Below are 17,057 nucleotides of genomic sequence, written 5' to 3' on the forward strand. Positions count from 1 at the left end.
CTCAAACACACGCACACATTCAGACACTCAGATGGGCTTTCTCCCTTTGCCCAGACATACATATATACACAAACACACACACACACACACACACGCACACACAGCTCAGCTATGGCAGTTTAAAAAGCGATCACATGAAGGCAGGACTGGGAGGAATGGGATTGCTGGGGGCCGCGGGGATGGAAAGCCAAGTGATTCCCAAACTAGCAGAGTTATAATGGACTGACGGTAAAACGGACCAGGATACATGGCAGAATAGGTAATCTATGCAAGCAGCATACAACATATACTTCAGAAATCAGAATCAGAAGCCTTTATTGTCATTGCACAGAGTAACAAGTACTAGTACAACAAAATGTGCCATCAACCCGTCCAAAACGTATAAAACACACAATATGACAGAGGTGAACAGGACGGGAAGGCAGAGATGAAAGAAAAGAAATACTAACTAATAATAATAATTTGTTACAACAAAATACAGTTTCAGTTAGTTATCAGTTTTTATTTTTATTTCAGTAAACAAAAATGTTTTTTCAATTCTAGTTTTCGTTATTTTGTTAGTTTTTGTTAACTAAAATAACCTTGGTCTCAGCTCGCTGGAATAACAAAAATCGATAAAATAGCGGTTGCTATGGAGACAAGGCCCCAGACAGGGCAGGGGTTTGTTGTTAAGCCTGACATAGTATAAAGTGTGACAAAGTCCACGGATGAAGGAAGTTGGGCTCTTAAAAACACAAATCCTATATGAGCTACCAGCTCATGTGAATTAGAAACGTTTTGTTTTTCACTGGTGCTACAAACACTCTTTCTTCATTGGTTCCTGCTGGCATTGCTTCGGCTTTTATAGCTCGCTTCATCTCTCAGTGGTGATTGGTGGATGGATATCAAGTGTGTTTGGAACAGTTGGCAACAATAAAAGTCTGAGTGGACGTCAAAGCTTCAGGAAGCTGGTTGTTGAATCTTGTTGGCAGTCTTGTCCTGGGCTCGTCCAATTTTACTGTTTTTGGCTGCAGCAACTAGATCCCTGCTCACCCTAAATCAGTGTTAAATGATTCTCTTTAGTAATATGGCTGGTAATGCATTTGCATTGTCTGAAAAACAAAAAAAATGTTAGGGGATTAATATTTAAAGGCAAGGAAATGCAAGTTTATTTATAGTCAATTAAAAGTGCTTTACATAAAGCAATACAATCATTCAGACAGAGTACAAAATCAACACATAGAATCATTATAAAAGGACATTTAACCCTCTGGGGTCTATAGTCGTGCCGTCCTGATCAAATCACGTGACGTTTAACAAAAAACTAGGTCACATGGAGCGCTGCTATCAACTTCACTCCAAAGTACAGACTTGAAACTTTCTCCCAGTTTTTGTTTGACATTCCTAGATCATGTAAAACCAAAGATATGATAGTTTTAATTTGATAGTAATATTTGAGCGTTGGTGGAACTCTCTGTGTAATTTCACACGTAGTTTGTTTTGAAGAGTTGCAGCTAACAAGGAAAAAAATATGGCTATAAATATACATGTTTTTATGGGACTTTTTTGTATATAGTTTTATTATATTTACATTTTTACCTTTTTATATGTTCATATTTGTATCCTATGTTTACATTTTCAAGCTCCAAAACAGTTCATTGAGCATATTTGTGGTCTTTATTGTAGTAAATAGTATAATTTTTCAACTCAGATTTCATGATTTTTGGGCTCAATATGTTTATAAAGTAGGTTAAAGGGAGAAAATAACTGTCAGATCATATAGGTGAAGAAAAAATGGATACCAAATATGGGTATAGTAAACATTTTTTTTTGTGGTACATGAAGGGCAAAATCAAAAGTATTCAAATTCGAGGGTTAAAAACAATTTAAAAACTGCCCTCAAATAGCCAAGGGAGTAACAAGCTAAAATAAGTAGTAAGAGCAGTGTAAGAAATTAATGATTATTTCAGTGCCGCAGCAAACAAGAACACATTTATTCATGATGTGATTGACTACTGCAAGTTACAGTATGTTTTAAGACTGAAGAAAAAAAAATGTAATCAACTGACTCAGATTTAGTTCAAGACATGGTTGAATGGTTGTTTATTAACTAACTAAAAATCAACTAAGTATTTTTCTCGTATAGTAATTGTGTAGTTACATTTTTTGGTATTATAACAAACTGTCGTGGATGTTTTGGGCCAGTTCAAGCTGTACCACTGTTTGTTTTTTTAAAAGTGTCTAAGTTGAGTGTTTGGAGCGTTTGGCATGACCGAGACTATGGAAAGAATCTAAAGACGTGCCAGAAGCTTCAGACTGACTGCCATTACACTATAACAGGAGCTTTAGCTGCATAGACACCAACACGTGACGCCACACCTCCTTAAGAATGCTTCTGGAGCTGATTTACTGACAAGTGACACCATCGTCTTCTGATGGCAGGGTGGCTGGTGTCATCCTGCATGGAGGCTCCATTTATTTAACCCTCTGGAGTCCATCTATTTATTGAAAATACATGTTTTATTTACAGTAATAACTTTATTTATATCTGATATGTAGACAAGCTGAGAAAGCCAGTTGAAAGTTCAATCATAGGAGCTTTCACAGTGTGACATTTATGTTTCTAGACCATTTTTAAATTTGTGAATTTTCTCTCTACAACGAAAACTATTACTATTTTTAATTTACATGCAAATAGACTGTTGAAGTTTTATTATTTATTATTTTTTCTGCTGATTTTGTGTGTATAAATGGTTTTTAAAATGGTACATTTCCATAGATATCTGTGTCTTTTGTTTGTATTTTCGGTTCCTGGCAGCTTTATACTTTGTTAATTAAAATACAATGAAAAATCTGACTGATAGCCAAGTTTGTGTTGAGAAAAAGGAGCCATGCATGTGATGTAAGGACAGACTGAAAGATGCTGAACAGAGACAGAAATGAATGCATAGGAAGTTGACAAATTTGAACCAAAATCTCCTGGACTTCAGAGGTTTAATTGAACCCTAAGAGTAACCTGAGTTGTCTTCTTTTCTGTTTCAGACTCTGACAGAGACCAAGAGGACAGCCATGTTTTCAGCCAGACCAGAGATCCAGCCGTAAGTAAACAAACATGTCCTTCTGCTTTATGCAAATACATAAAGCAGCGAAGCTTCTGTCGTTGTTCTTTAGTGAGAGCTATAACAGCAAAGTGAGCAGGTGAAATGTTAACGATGAAAGATTCGATTAATGACATCATAATCAACACAGCACACCACAACAACAGTATGCATCAGTGTTGACTGAGAAGGAGATGCTAAATGTTTTATTTCTGTGTTCTGAAGCTCTTTTAAAAGCACCATCTGTTCCCCACACAGTACCAACACACAGCTCTGAATATATATGGAGATGGCACTTTAACTCAGTGGAGCGATTCTTTAATGGGATTACAGTTTGATGACTGAGATGAGTGCCGACAGATGTTTGTTTTTTACTCTGCTCTTCTCATCTACACTGGAAAAAAATGAATGCACTTACTTTAAGAACAGTTTTAGTGTATGGTTCACTGCAAAAAAAAAGTGTGTCTAAAAACAAGATAAAAACACTAAATCTGAGGGAAATGATCTTGCTGCATGGACAGATAATTTACCTTGACAAGATTTCTTAAATTAAGATTATTAAATCTAGAAATAAGCATGTTGAATGCTTAAAATAAGAAATTAACTCTTAAAACAAGATAAATTAAAGCTGCAAGCAGCGATGAACTGGCCCAAGCAGAGTGACCTGATGATTATTTGTTTCTTACACTGTAAAAAATGTTCGTAGAAATTACAATAAAACAATGTCAAATTGCATGAGAAATAGGGCATAAAATTAAATAAATCAAACAGTACAAAAGTTTTGAAAACACACAATTTTACTGTAAAAATATAAAATTGTCAGGTAAAATTAAAGGAGAAATACCATATTGTCACAAGGACACAATAAACCTAAATAAATAAAATAAATAAAAAATGACCATGACAGTAAAAGACAGTAAAATGATAAATGGGTTAATTCAGTTTCAGTAACAATGAAACACTGTAAATGTACACTGGCAATATACTGATATTGATACTGACTGATATTGATACTATTGATACTATATATATATATATATATATATATATATATATATATATATAGCATCACTGTAATTTTTGCATTTATTTTTTGTAAAAATACTTTTTCTCACTGTGAAATGTACTAAACGCCATATCTCTAACAGAAATATACTGTAATATTTAATGGTAAAATCTTTAATTTATGCAGCATTTATAAAGTATTTTATTTTTGTCAATTATATGGCAGAACAGTGTTTCTTTTGATGGAAAAACTTATTTTTTTTAAGATAAAATATGGAATAAAATGACAATCTTAAACGTGAAATCAACAGTGCTAATATAATTTTACCGTAAAAATAGTTGCACCGTATTTATTACGGTAAAGTTCTGGCAACCACAGCTGCTGGTTTTTTACTGCAAAATGTTTAAAATGAATGTACTTACTTTAAGAACAGTTTTGGTTCCTTTTAAAACATATTCCACTACAGATTACTAAACACATGCTAGAATTGAATTTGGAATGTATTACATTACTCAGATTAAGTCAATTACTCAAAATAATTTGGATTACACTAAAAAAAACACTGTTTAATTTACGGTAAAATACCGGCAGCTGTGGTTGCCAGAACTTCACCGTAAAAATGACAGTGAGTGGGTTTTCTGCTGTAAATTTAAATGTAAATATCATCAAAAACTGTAATTTTGACTGGATAGTTCCTTTATTTTTAGGGCTATTGTGTCCTTGTGACATTTTTACATTAAAAAAACAGTTTTCTACAGTATTTACGGTAATTTAAAGCATCTATTACATTGATATTCATTTTTTTATTTTACAGTCTATTTCTCATGCAATTTGACAGTGTTTTACTGTAATTTTTAAAAGCACTTTTTACAGTGTATATTTCCATGTCAAAAACACATTCCTGACAGTGTCCTAACTGCATGCACAAATTGTTGAATTGTGAAATAAATGCTTCATATGAGAGAATTTTTTAAGAACAAACCAACAGTCGGAGACTCGCTAGAACACAGATATCCACCAAGGCCATGCCCTTTCCTGCAATGTTAATAATAGCAAAAAATAATTCATATAACCAGCCAGTGATCCACTCAAACATTTAATGTGCTCTTCCTTGACCCGTCCACCAGGTTTCATGAAAAACAAGCCAGTAGTTTTTTTGTAATCCTGCTGACAAACAAAAAACCAACAAACAAATCAAACCGGAACACCATAACCTCCTTGGTGGAGCTAATAAAGTAATCTATGTTTAAAGACATAAATACACATACATATTTTCTACCTTGTTTATAAAGAGAGTTGCACATTCTTTCTTTGTTGTGTACTGAAATACTAAATCATTCTAGCTTCATAGTTTGGCTGCAGAATTTTGTCTGTGCATGTTTTAACCCTGTGATGAACAACATAAAAACACCTTCTAATGTACAACATGAGTCAAAAATGACCCGCATTCATTTCCCATGTTGTTTCATGCTGGCTGTGTGTTTGAATATATATATATTTTATTACAACAGATCATTATATCCATTTTTCCTTTCCTACTTTATGAAGAAAAATATTTTTTGTATTATTATATCAAGTTTACACAAATGGGTCAAAAATGACCTTGTGCATTAGAAGCGTAGTGATACAAAAAAATGATACACTAAATTTACAATGTGAGTATATGTGTAACTATGTTTGTCTTATTTTGAAGGTTTAACTTTAAAATAGTTGTTAGAACCACCAGATTATATTGGAAAATCACATATTTTAACATTTGAGACTTATTAGAGCCATCAAATAATAATTTCCATTTGAAAAAAACACCAATTTAACAAAATAGGATAGTTAATATTTGTGTCTTCTTTGTCAGGTTTTAAATTGGTGACAACATATAAACACCTTCTAATGCACAACATGGATCAGAAATCACCTTGTGCATTAGAAGCGTAGTGATAAAAAAAGGGGGTTTTATTCAAAAAGTAAGAAATGAAAACAAAAATGTAGGATGTATGATGATCAAAAACAAGTTATTTGAGTCAAAGCTGCAATACTGAATGATGAAATTAATTTATTGCAAAGATATAGAATATAAAAACTTAATCGGGTCACTTTAGACCCATGTTGTGCATCAAAGGGTTAAAGGTGGATTATTACAGTGAGTGTGTGTTGGAAAGAATTTAAATGTAGAAAAGTAATGTAAAAAAAAAAAATGAATCTAAAGGAGTAACTTTCTTTTTGAAAAACATCAAATGAATAATTATAGCCGTACTTCTTTTAGGAATTCAGCTTACATTCTGCAGCGGATATTTGTAGCTGGTAACACAGAGGTCAGAGGTCACAGCAGCCTGACTGCAGGTGAAGAGCTGAGACCGACAGGATGTTTTTACAAGATTAACCATGTGAGAGTTTATGAAGCGAGGCGAGGAAGGAGATGTGGGAGGCTGGGGCATGACATGTTTCCTCCAGAAAGGAGGGGAGAGGTCCTGAAACCATAATTCAACAACAACAAACATCCAGCGAGGGGAATAAAACACACGGTACAAATAAAAATGCACCATAACAAGGATAGTGAAGGTTCTGGAGCAGGGATGGGCGACTTAAATGCTGGAGGGGGCCACCATTTTTCATGGACACTACCACAGGGCCACATATAGGACCGAGATATGATGAAACTGCCATTTTAAATATGATTACAGTGCAGTAACTTAACATATTTCATGCTCAAATGCATGTATAACAGTATAAATAGGAATACAAAAGGTTTGCAGCAAATAAAAATTATAAAAATATTCACATTTCAGAATATTCAGAATATTCAGAATTTGGACTTATTGTCTTTAAAAAAACTGCTCAAACCAATTATTTGATTATCAAAATAGTTGACGATTAATTTAATAATCGATTATTGTTCGATTAATCGAATAATTGTTTATTGATTTTTTTTACTGTGAACTTTATTTTAATTTAATTATTTACTTTTTTTTTTTTTACATATTTTTAAATTTACTAATATTTAGTCATATATAGCCAATTATTCCATTATCAAAATAGCTGACGATTAATTTAATAATCGATTAATGTTCGATTAATCGAATGATTGTTGCAGCTCTACAATTATTCAAGTTAAGCAATTTAAATTCAAATATAAATAATTCAAATTCAGTTTCTAGTGGCACATATTTCAGCCAATCGTCAGTGAGAGAACTGGATCCCAAAGTTAGAATAAATTCAGCCACAGAAGAAACTAGACCATCAATCATCTGCAGACGAAGATAGTGTCCTCAGAGATTTAAAAAAAAAAAAAAAGAAAGAAGGCCATGCTGTGATTTTTTACTGCCTCTCTGCTCTGACTCAAGTTTAGTTTTGTGGGTGTCATAACTACATCCTCCAGTTAAGTGGATTGGTAGCAGCAGCACACGGTCAGAATACAGAGCAGCTCCGCGTCCAGCAGGCCCTCAGCTTCTATTCCCTCTTTTTAACTGAGTGAGCCTCACACACTGGAACATATATTCAAACCTGGGAGCCTGGAGCGCCTCACTGCAGCCTCTTTTCTCTGCTGAGTAGCTTCACTGAAGCCCAGAATGTCAGTGGCTGCTGAAATAAATTCTCATTCACACACCAGCAGTCTGCAGTATGAAGCTGCACCTGCACTGCAAAAACCAACTGACAAAAAATAAGGAATAAATAACTAGGATTAAGCAAATACATGCTTGAAGCAAGTAAAATTATCTGCCAGTGCAGTTAGTCAACGTTTCTTTTAAATAGGTAAAAATACCTCGACACTGGGAAAACCTATGTTAGCCTGAAATAAATCGAAAATGTGTTTTTATCTGTTTTTTTTTTTTTATTTATTTGTGTTTTTTGTGTGTTTTTTGTATTTTTATTGTGTTTTTGGTGTGTTGTGAGTGTTTGTATGTGTTTTTTTGTAATTTTGTGAGTGTTTTGTGTGTGTTTTAGGTTTGATTTTCATGTCTTATGTGTTTTACGTGGGTTTTTTGCAATTTATTTGTGTTTTTTTGTATTCAAAATGTTGATCTAGTAAGTCAAGTGTATTAACATGATTTTACTTTTTTTGCAGAGATTTTTCTAATTTAGCTTTGTGCATTTAGCATTTGTAATGCAATCTTTTGAGTTGACTGTTTGGGTTTTTATGTATTTTTATTATGTTTTAGGTGTGTTTGTATGTGTTTTTTTGTAATTTTGTGAGTGTTTTGTGTGTGTTTTTGGTTTGTTTTTCATGTCTTATGTGTTTTACGTGGGTTTTTTGCAATTTATTTGTGTTTTTTTGTATTCAAAATGTTGATCTAGTAAGTCAAGTGTATTAACATGATTTTACTTTTTTTGCAGAGATTTTTCTAATTTAGCTTTGTGCATTTAGCATTTGTAATGCAATCTTTTGAGTTGACTGTTTGGGTTTTTATGTATTTTTATTATGTTTTAGGTGTGTTTGTATGTGTTTTTTTGTAATTTTGTGTGTTTTTGTGTGTTTTTTTTGTGTTCAAAATGTTGATCCAGTAAGTCAAAATGAAAAAATAATCACTAATAATTAAATACGCACATAAAGCTATGGTCAGTAGGTAAATTATACTCAAAACAATATAATTAAGACACTATTGCGAGATATAAGAAGAAAATACTTGGTGAGCTTCATGTTTTTGCAGTGTGGAGACACAGAGTAAAAGGGTAAAAGCACATTGAGAACTGCTGCTGCATGAATATTTAAAGGTGATTTCACTCTTTCTCCTGTGCAGGTAAAAGACAAGAGGCGGTCGCCCCCCTCCAGCAGATCCCCCTCGGCCCCCCAACGCAACCCTCACCACAGCGCCTCCACAGACGAACAGGAGAGCCCCGAGAGAGTGGTGAGACACACACACACACACACACACACACACACACATTCACCTGCAGGGATGTTAGTGTGTCCATAAAAGTGTAGAATTGCTCTGGTGATGCATCTGAGGAAGAGTTTTCAGGTTTTCTACCCAACAGACAGAATTACATGTTTAACCCTCCTGTGGTCATTTCTGACCCCAAATCATTTTCATCATACCAGTAATTTTGGTTAACTTTCATAGAACTGCTTGAAATTTTCTCTGCATCCTTTATAGATACAATAAATTTCAACTTTCTTCATACATTTTTTACGTGTTTTATCAATTTTTATAGCACCCAATGTCCTCAGGGGCCAAAAAGGAGCCCATAACATTAGACTGGTTTTAGGACATCCATCCATCCATCCATTTTCTTCCGCTTATCCGGGGCCGGGTCGCGGGGGCAGCAGGCTAAGCAGGGCATTCCAGACGTCCCTCTCCCCAGCCACAACGTCCAGCTCCTCCTGGGGGACCCCGAGGCGTTCCCAGGCCAGGAGAGAGATATAATCCCTCCACCGTGTTCTAGGTCTTCCCCGGGGCCTCCTACCAGTTGGACGTGCCCGGAACACCTCTAACGGGAGGCGCCCGGGAGGCATCCTTACCAGATGCCCAAACCACCTCAGCTGACTCCTTTCGACGCGAAGGAGCAGCGGCTCTACTCCGAGCTCCCTCCGGATGTCTGAGCTCCTCACCCTATCTCTAAGGCTGAGCCCAGCCACCCGACGGAGGAAGCTCATTTCAGCCGCTTGGATCCGCGATCTTGCTCTTTCGGTCACTACCCAAAGCTCATGACCATAGGTGAGGGTTGGAACGTAGATGGACCGGTAAATCGAGAGCTTTGCCTTCAGGCTCAGCTCCTTCTTCACCACGACGGTCCGGTACAACGCCCGCATCACTGCTGACGCTGCACCAAACCGCCTGTCCATCTCACGCTCCGTTCTACCCTCACTCGTGAACAAGACCCCGAGATACTTGAACTCCTTCGCTTGAGGCAGTATCTCTCTCCCCACCCAGAGGGGACAGTCCACCGTTTTCCGGCAGAGAACCATGGCCTCAGACTTGGAGGTGCTAACTCTCATCCCAACCGCTTCGCACTCGGCTGCAAACCGCCCCAACGAGTGCTGGAGGTCCCGGCTTGATGAAGCCAAAAGAACCACATCATCTGCAAAAAGCAGAGATGCAATTCTTAGGTCACCAAACCGAATCCCTTCCTCCCCCCGGCTGCGCCTTGAGATCCTGTCCATGAAAACCACAAACAGAATCGAAGACAAGGGGCAACCCTGGCGGAGGCCAACACCCACTGGGAACGTGTTTGACGTTGTGCCGAGTATGCGGACACAGCTCTCACTTTGGTTATATAGGGACCGGACAGCTCGTAGCAACGAGCCCGGTACCCCATATTCCCGCAGTACCCCCCACAAGACTCCCCGAGGGACACGGTCGTAGGCCTTCTCCAAGTCCACAAAACACATATAGACTGGATGGGCAAACTCCCATGACCCCTCCAGAAGTCTCGCAAGGGTAAAGAGCTGATCCGTTGTTCCACGGCCAGGACGGAAGCCGCATTGTTCCTCCTGAATCTGAGGTTCGACAATCGGACGGAGCCTCCTTTCCAGCACCCTGGAGTAGACTTTCCCGGGGAGGCTGAGAAGTGTGATTCCACGATAATTGGAACACACCCTCCGGTCCCCCTTTTTAAAAATGGGAACCACCACCCCGGTCTGCCACTCCACTGGCACTGTCCCAGACCTCCACGCGACACTGAAGAGGCGTGTCAACCATGACAGCCCAACAGTGTCCAGAGCCTTCAGCATCTCAGGGCGAATCTCATCCAACCCTGGCGCCTCGCCGCCGGGTAGCTTTTTGACTACCTCGGCGACCTCTGCCAGGGATACTGGTGAGTCTTCCCCTGAGTCTTCAGACTCTGCCTCCTCTACAGAGGACGTGTTGGCTGGATTGAGGAGGTCCTCAAAGTGTTCTTTCCACCGTCTGACGACATCCACAGGTCGGGTCAGCAGGTCTCCGCCCCCACTGAGCACAGCTTGGGCCAAGCCCTGCTTTCCCTTCCTGGTTTTAGGACATGTAGAAAAAAAATATTGCCAACTTTTTTTTTCACCTTTTAAGGCAACTCAGGACCAACACATTGATACGGTATATAATTTTGATATTTTTTTCATTGGTCAATTTTACTCAAATATACAAAATTAGGGCCAATAGTAATAGTGGAAAAAATCTTGATGGGAATGCAAACTTTTTAAATTAAAATAATAAACAACAAATAAACATTTTTAAATGGATAAAGACTTTTTTTTTATCTCGGTAAGAAACAAATAAATAAAAAACAAACAAATAAATGAATACAAATAAAATAATAAATAAAAACAAATAAATAAATAATCTTTCAATGCAGCAAGATAATTTCCCTCAGATTTAGTGTTTTTATCTTGTTTTTAGACACACCTGTTTTGCTTTTTTCGCAGTGATATACAGCAGTAAGAGCTTCATCACAGGTCTGTTTGGTTACCTGGACCCTCCTGGTGTCACTATCACTCTGATTTATTTTATTCAGACTTCAGATTTTGACATCAGGACCCTTTAAAGTTCCAGCCGCATACAGAAAAAGATTTCTGTGAGCTACACTGTTATTTGTATATATTTGGAGTGGGGAACTGACCCCGTGACCCCAGCAGCCAGCAGCCCCATACAGACAGAACCACAATAGTCCCGGCCCGGTCTGCTGAGGTCATTGTCCAGCACATAAACAACCTTTCATTTCTCCCAGCTCAGCACAGATGCCAGTCGGCCTTTTCACCACGCAGCAGGTGACCGCCAGCTGCAGCATGCAAAGTCAACAACAAAAACATCTGAATGTGTCAGATCTGAAAGCAGCTGCAGGTGTCAGTGTCAACACTCTGATCTGCGTTAGTGGACAGAAAAGTAGCATGTTAGCACTTTAACCCTCTGGAGTCTCCAAAAGCTCCAAATCCAGACTTCTTCATGACATCCAGACTAGAAAACAAAGCAGCGTGGAGCCCTACTGTAAATTTACCTCTAAAGTTCTGGCTGTAAACTCCATGAGGCCAGTTTCAGTTTGATGATGATATACCAAGTAAAACTGGAGACAAGCTCAAATATATTTAGTATAAAATGATAGAACTGGATGTAACCCTCTTATATGTTAGATTTGCAACATTTGTTCACATTTGCAACATTTAAAATTCTTTATTGAGCATGATAGTGTTTTGAAAGTAAAAAAATTATTCAAATCACATTTTATGTTGGACTAAAGGACTAAAAAAGACACAAAGTGACCAAAAAAGACACAAATGACTAAAAAACACACAAAAAACAAAATGACGAAAAAAAGACAAAAAATGACCAAGAAAAAACACAAAATAACTAAAAAAGACAAAAACAAAAAACACACAAAATGACCAAAAAAACACACGACTAAAAAAGACACAAAATTACCAAAAAAAGACAAAAAATAACTAAAAAATACACAAAATGACAAATTGTTACTCTAAACACACAAGACACAAATAAAATAGAGTCCCACTAGAATAAAAACCAGAGTTGATGACAGGATCACACACATTCACAAGATCACATTTATGTTGGTTTTTCTTTGTTTCTTTTTGGTTCAAAATGTTGATCCAGTAAGTCAGAATAAAAAATCTATTATTATCAGGTTATATAGGTGAAGTTGTGCTGAAAAAAAATATACCAGCATGGCATTTAAACATGTTTTAAATGGTGTATACAGGCAGGATGAAAAAAGGATTCAAAAATGGACAAAATAGCCCAAAACTCCATAGAGTTAAGAGTTTTTGTGAAGTTGAGCTGCTGTTGGTCGGGACAGAAAATGTGTGTAACAGAAGATACAGCAACACAGCAAAAAAGGTTTCAGTAACACAAAAATACTAATGTACACTTTAACTGTTATAATACACACTGTAAAAAATGTCTGTAGATTTTACGGTGAAAAACTGCTAAACCATGACAGTAAAAGATGTAAAATGATAAATGGGTTAACTCAGTTTCAGTAACAATGAAACACCGTAAATGTATATATCAGCCAAAACAGTGTTTTTACAGTTTAAAAAAAATACATTACTTCACTGTAAAATACTCTGGTACCATGTTTGTAGCAAAAAATATACTCTATTATGTACACAAGCCATCACTGTAATTTTTGCATTTATATTTTGTAAAAAAATACTTTTCCTCACTGTTAAATGTACTAAACACAATGGCCCTCATTTATCAAACGAGCGTACGTCAGAAAGTGAGCGTAAAGTGGGCGTAAGATGATTTCTACGCAAGCCTCGGCATTTATCAATTTGGACGTGAGCGGACGGTACAATCAGATCTCACGTCTGCTCTCAGCTCGTGTACGCAAATTTGAGTCAGCGTGAAGTCCACACGTCTGAGTCGGAGAATTGATCTTAGACTATTGTATCGATGCCTGGAGCTGATAAAACTCTGTGGTGTTTTGATTTTTAATAGTGACAAAGCAAAACATGTTTAGATTACATAATGTATCATTAAAACATAATCCAAAAATAAATACACCCTGCGATCGTGAAATTCTTTAAACAGAATATCAGCCAAGGATATTAAATGTTGTTGTCTTCTGCTGTTTACTGTTATTATTATTATTATTATTATTATCAGCGTCAGCGTCTCCTTTACCACCGGTGCTGCCCGTATAGAAACATTTCCAATCAGCGCCGTCACACGCTCCTCTGACTAGGACATCATTATTAGTAAATGTAAAGAGGTGAATAATATATCTCCATCATAATAATAGCAATATTCGGATATTATATAGATTATTAGGCTTTATATATCACGATGTAATTACTCAAACCTCGCCGGGAGTTTAATAGTCCGCTACTCTGCTGACAGCACCACTGATTTCCTTCTTTTTCACTTTTTATGCTGCCAAACAAAACCAGTTTGTTGTGTTGCAGCTGTTGGACGTCAGCGTTTCACTTTCTGACTGAGAAATTCCTCTTCTTTTAGAATTAAAACTTACTTTAAAACATTGTTTACCTCCTTCAACCAAAAAGCTGAAAACGTTTAAGTCCGTGCTCCAAATGTAAAATATTCAGTGAACTTGTTTGAGTTTATAACTATAAGTAGGCTACTTTTATTTCATAAACCTCCGTCGCTGCGTATTTCTTTAATATGTCTATATTGCCCCTATTGTTGATTGTAACGGTGCACTTTGCTAATAAAGCTGAGTTTAGAGGGTGAAAAAATCCTGTTTTTGGCCGTATTGCGCCCTTCGGTGTCGTAAACTCTGAAGACGAGTCTTCTGAATTGGGTATATATTAGGGCGTGGTATTTAAATTACGCATTTTTCGAGCCGCCACATTTATCAACAGCCGATCATTCATACGCTGTGATTGGAGAGATACGATCGTTTGATAAATCACACGTGGAATGAGGGCCAATATCTCTAACAAAAATATACTGTAATATTTAATGGTAAAATCTTTAATTTCTGCAGCATTTATAAAGTATTTTCTTCTTATTATTATTGCTATTATTATTATTATTATTATTATTATTATTATTGTTATTATTATTATTGTTGTTTTTGTTAGTTGTATTAGATTTATTTGTACAGTTCTTTTTATACATAAATTGCAGCTCAAAGTGTATTGCAAGAATAAAATAAAAGACCATTTAAACAAGTTAAAATAATTAAAATACATTATTTAAAAATGGAATTAATATAATACACAGTTAGAATGAAAGAGCAATAATAAAAAAATTAAAAAATAAAAATATATATAAACTCCTACAATAGCAAATTATAATTTTCATAGCCATTTTCACCTGAAAAATGTATGAATGCATTGACTGAAAGTGAGTGCGTGGTGTGTGTGGTGTTCAGGTGCAGAAGGAGAAACTCCATGCAGAGCTGAAACAGGTGTTGAGTCAGAAGAGAAGTCACCTGAGAGAGTCGACCTGCCAACTGGCCCAACCAGAGATGGACTCAGAGCCTGCAGACCAACAGACAGTAAGTCTGGAAACACTCAAATATTGATGCTTGATCAGCATTTACCCTGTTCTAACTCCATGATTAATGTGCACAGAGAGTCACTCCACTGGCTGATAAAGTTCATGATTCACTTTATGAATCACGTTATTTCCTTTGGTCACTGGAGAAGCAGAGAGTGACCTTTCCTCTGTGACATAAATGGATTCAGAAGTAAAGTGTCAAGTGACAAATAACTGTTGAGTGAATTCTGCAGTCCAGCAAGTGAAAGAAGATATAAAACAGAGGTAAAGCCCTTGTGCATATAAAACAATTTTTAATTTACCCAGCAAAGAAAAATGTGTGATGAAGTGTTTAACCCTCTGGAGTCTCCAAAAGCTGCAAATCATGACTTCTTCATCACATCCAGACGTAAAAACAAAGCAGCATGGAGCCCTACTGTGAATTTACCTCTAAAGTTTTGGCTTTTCCATGTTCAATTTAGTGCGTCAACTCTTTTTCAGCAAAGGTAAAAATCACCACGACCAAGTGTAACATGATTTTACTTCTTTTGCAGAGATTTTTCAAATTTTTCAGTGTGCGTTTCAACATTTTTTTTGTGTGTGATTTTTAGGTATTTTTTGTGTGTTTTTATCTCTTTTTTTGTGGGGGGTTTTTGTGGGGGGTTTTATGTGTGTTTTTATCTGTTTTTTGTGTTTTTATGTCTTTGTTCTGTGTTTGTTTTTTTTTGTCATTTTTTGGTGTGTTTTTGTGTGTTTCCTATGTGTTTTAATGTGTGTGTTTTTTATTTGTGTCTTTTTATGTTTTTGTATTTTGTGTGTGTTTTTTGTTTTTAAAAAATGTGTTTGTGTGTTCTTATTTGTTTTTTGTAATTTTGTATGTGTTTTTGTTTTTTTTGTGTGTTTTTGGTATTTTTTGTGAGTGTGTTTTTGTGTGTTTTTATGTTGAACCAGTAAATCAAAATGACATAATAATGAACTCCAAAGGGTTTAAACTTTCTGTTCAAGAAATCCAGGGGTTAGGGGTTTTATCTTCACGTATGAATCCGTTCCTTACTGTTGAAATATTAAAAGTGTGTGTGTGTGTGTGTGTGTGTGTGTGTAGTGTGTGGAGGAAGCCCTCCAGTCCCTGGAGATCGTGGTGGAGACGGAGGCGGAGGCTGGAGCCAGCGGCTACAGTGTGACTGGTGGAGGACAGAGAGGGATCTTTGTTAAAGACGTCCTCAGAGACTCACCTGCTGCCAAACACCTCAGTCTACAGGAAGGTAGCTACCTGCAGACACAGCAAATAATAGCACACTGTAAAAAATGTCTGTAGATTTTACGGTGAAAAACTGCTAAACCATGACAGTAAAAGACTGTAAAATGATAAATGAGTTAATTCAGTTTCAGTAAAAATGAAACACTCTAAATGTATAAATCTGCCAAAACAGTATTTTCTTTTTTTATTTAAATTTTTCAAATACATTACTCCACTGTAAAATACTCTGGCACTGTGTGTGTAACAAAATATACTGGAATACAAGTCATTACTATTAAATGTACTAAACATTATATCTCTAACAGAAATATACTGTAATATTTAATGGTAAAATCTTTAATTTATGCGGCATTTATAAAGTACTTTCTTGTCAGTTATATGGCAAAGCAGCATTTCTTTTTATATATATATATATATATATATATATATATATATATATATATATAATTTATTTTTGACCCCAAAGAATATCTTAGAATACATCTTGAAACTTGAGATTACATATTAAAAGTCTGAGAATATATATTGAAACCTGAGAATATATATTGAAGGTTTAAACCAAAGTTTTTCATATATATTCTCAGATTTCAATATATATTCTCTGATTTTTTTATATATATTCTCTGGTTTCGATATATATTCTCAGGTTTTAATATATATTGTCAGGTTTCTATACATATTCTCAGATTTTAATATATATTCTCAGGTTTTAATATATATTCTCAGATTTTAATATATATTCTCAGGTTTTGAATCCATATAATATAATAATATAACCCATTATGATATGCAGCACATCAGCACAACCTCTTGTGTGAAATTGCTTTTATACAACAGTTTTACCAGCA

The 17,057-nt window shown here is 36.0% G+C and overlaps 1 protein-coding gene across 1 annotated transcript in view; it reads left to right on the forward strand.

The window, feature by feature from the left end:
• Positions 1-17,057, forward strand: part of prx (periaxin) — a 56,426-nt gene that overhangs the window by 16,171 nt on the left and 23,198 nt on the right. The window contains exons 2-5 of the mRNA XM_059332003.1: positions 3,022-3,077; positions 8,817-8,924; positions 14,845-14,970; positions 16,054-16,213. Coding sequence (XP_059187986.1) covers positions 14,941-14,970; positions 16,054-16,213 — 190 coding nt within the window. The 5' untranslated portion in view covers positions 3,022-3,077; positions 8,817-8,924; positions 14,845-14,940. The remainder of the gene's footprint in view (positions 1-3,021; positions 3,078-8,816; positions 8,925-14,844; positions 14,971-16,053; positions 16,214-17,057) is intronic.

Source organism: Centropristis striata, chromosome 4 (genome assembly GCF_030273125.1).
Source record: "Centropristis striata isolate RG_2023a ecotype Rhode Island chromosome 4, C.striata_1.0, whole genome shotgun sequence".
In the NCBI taxonomy this organism is placed as follows: domain Eukaryota; kingdom Metazoa; phylum Chordata; class Actinopteri; order Perciformes; family Serranidae; genus Centropristis; species Centropristis striata.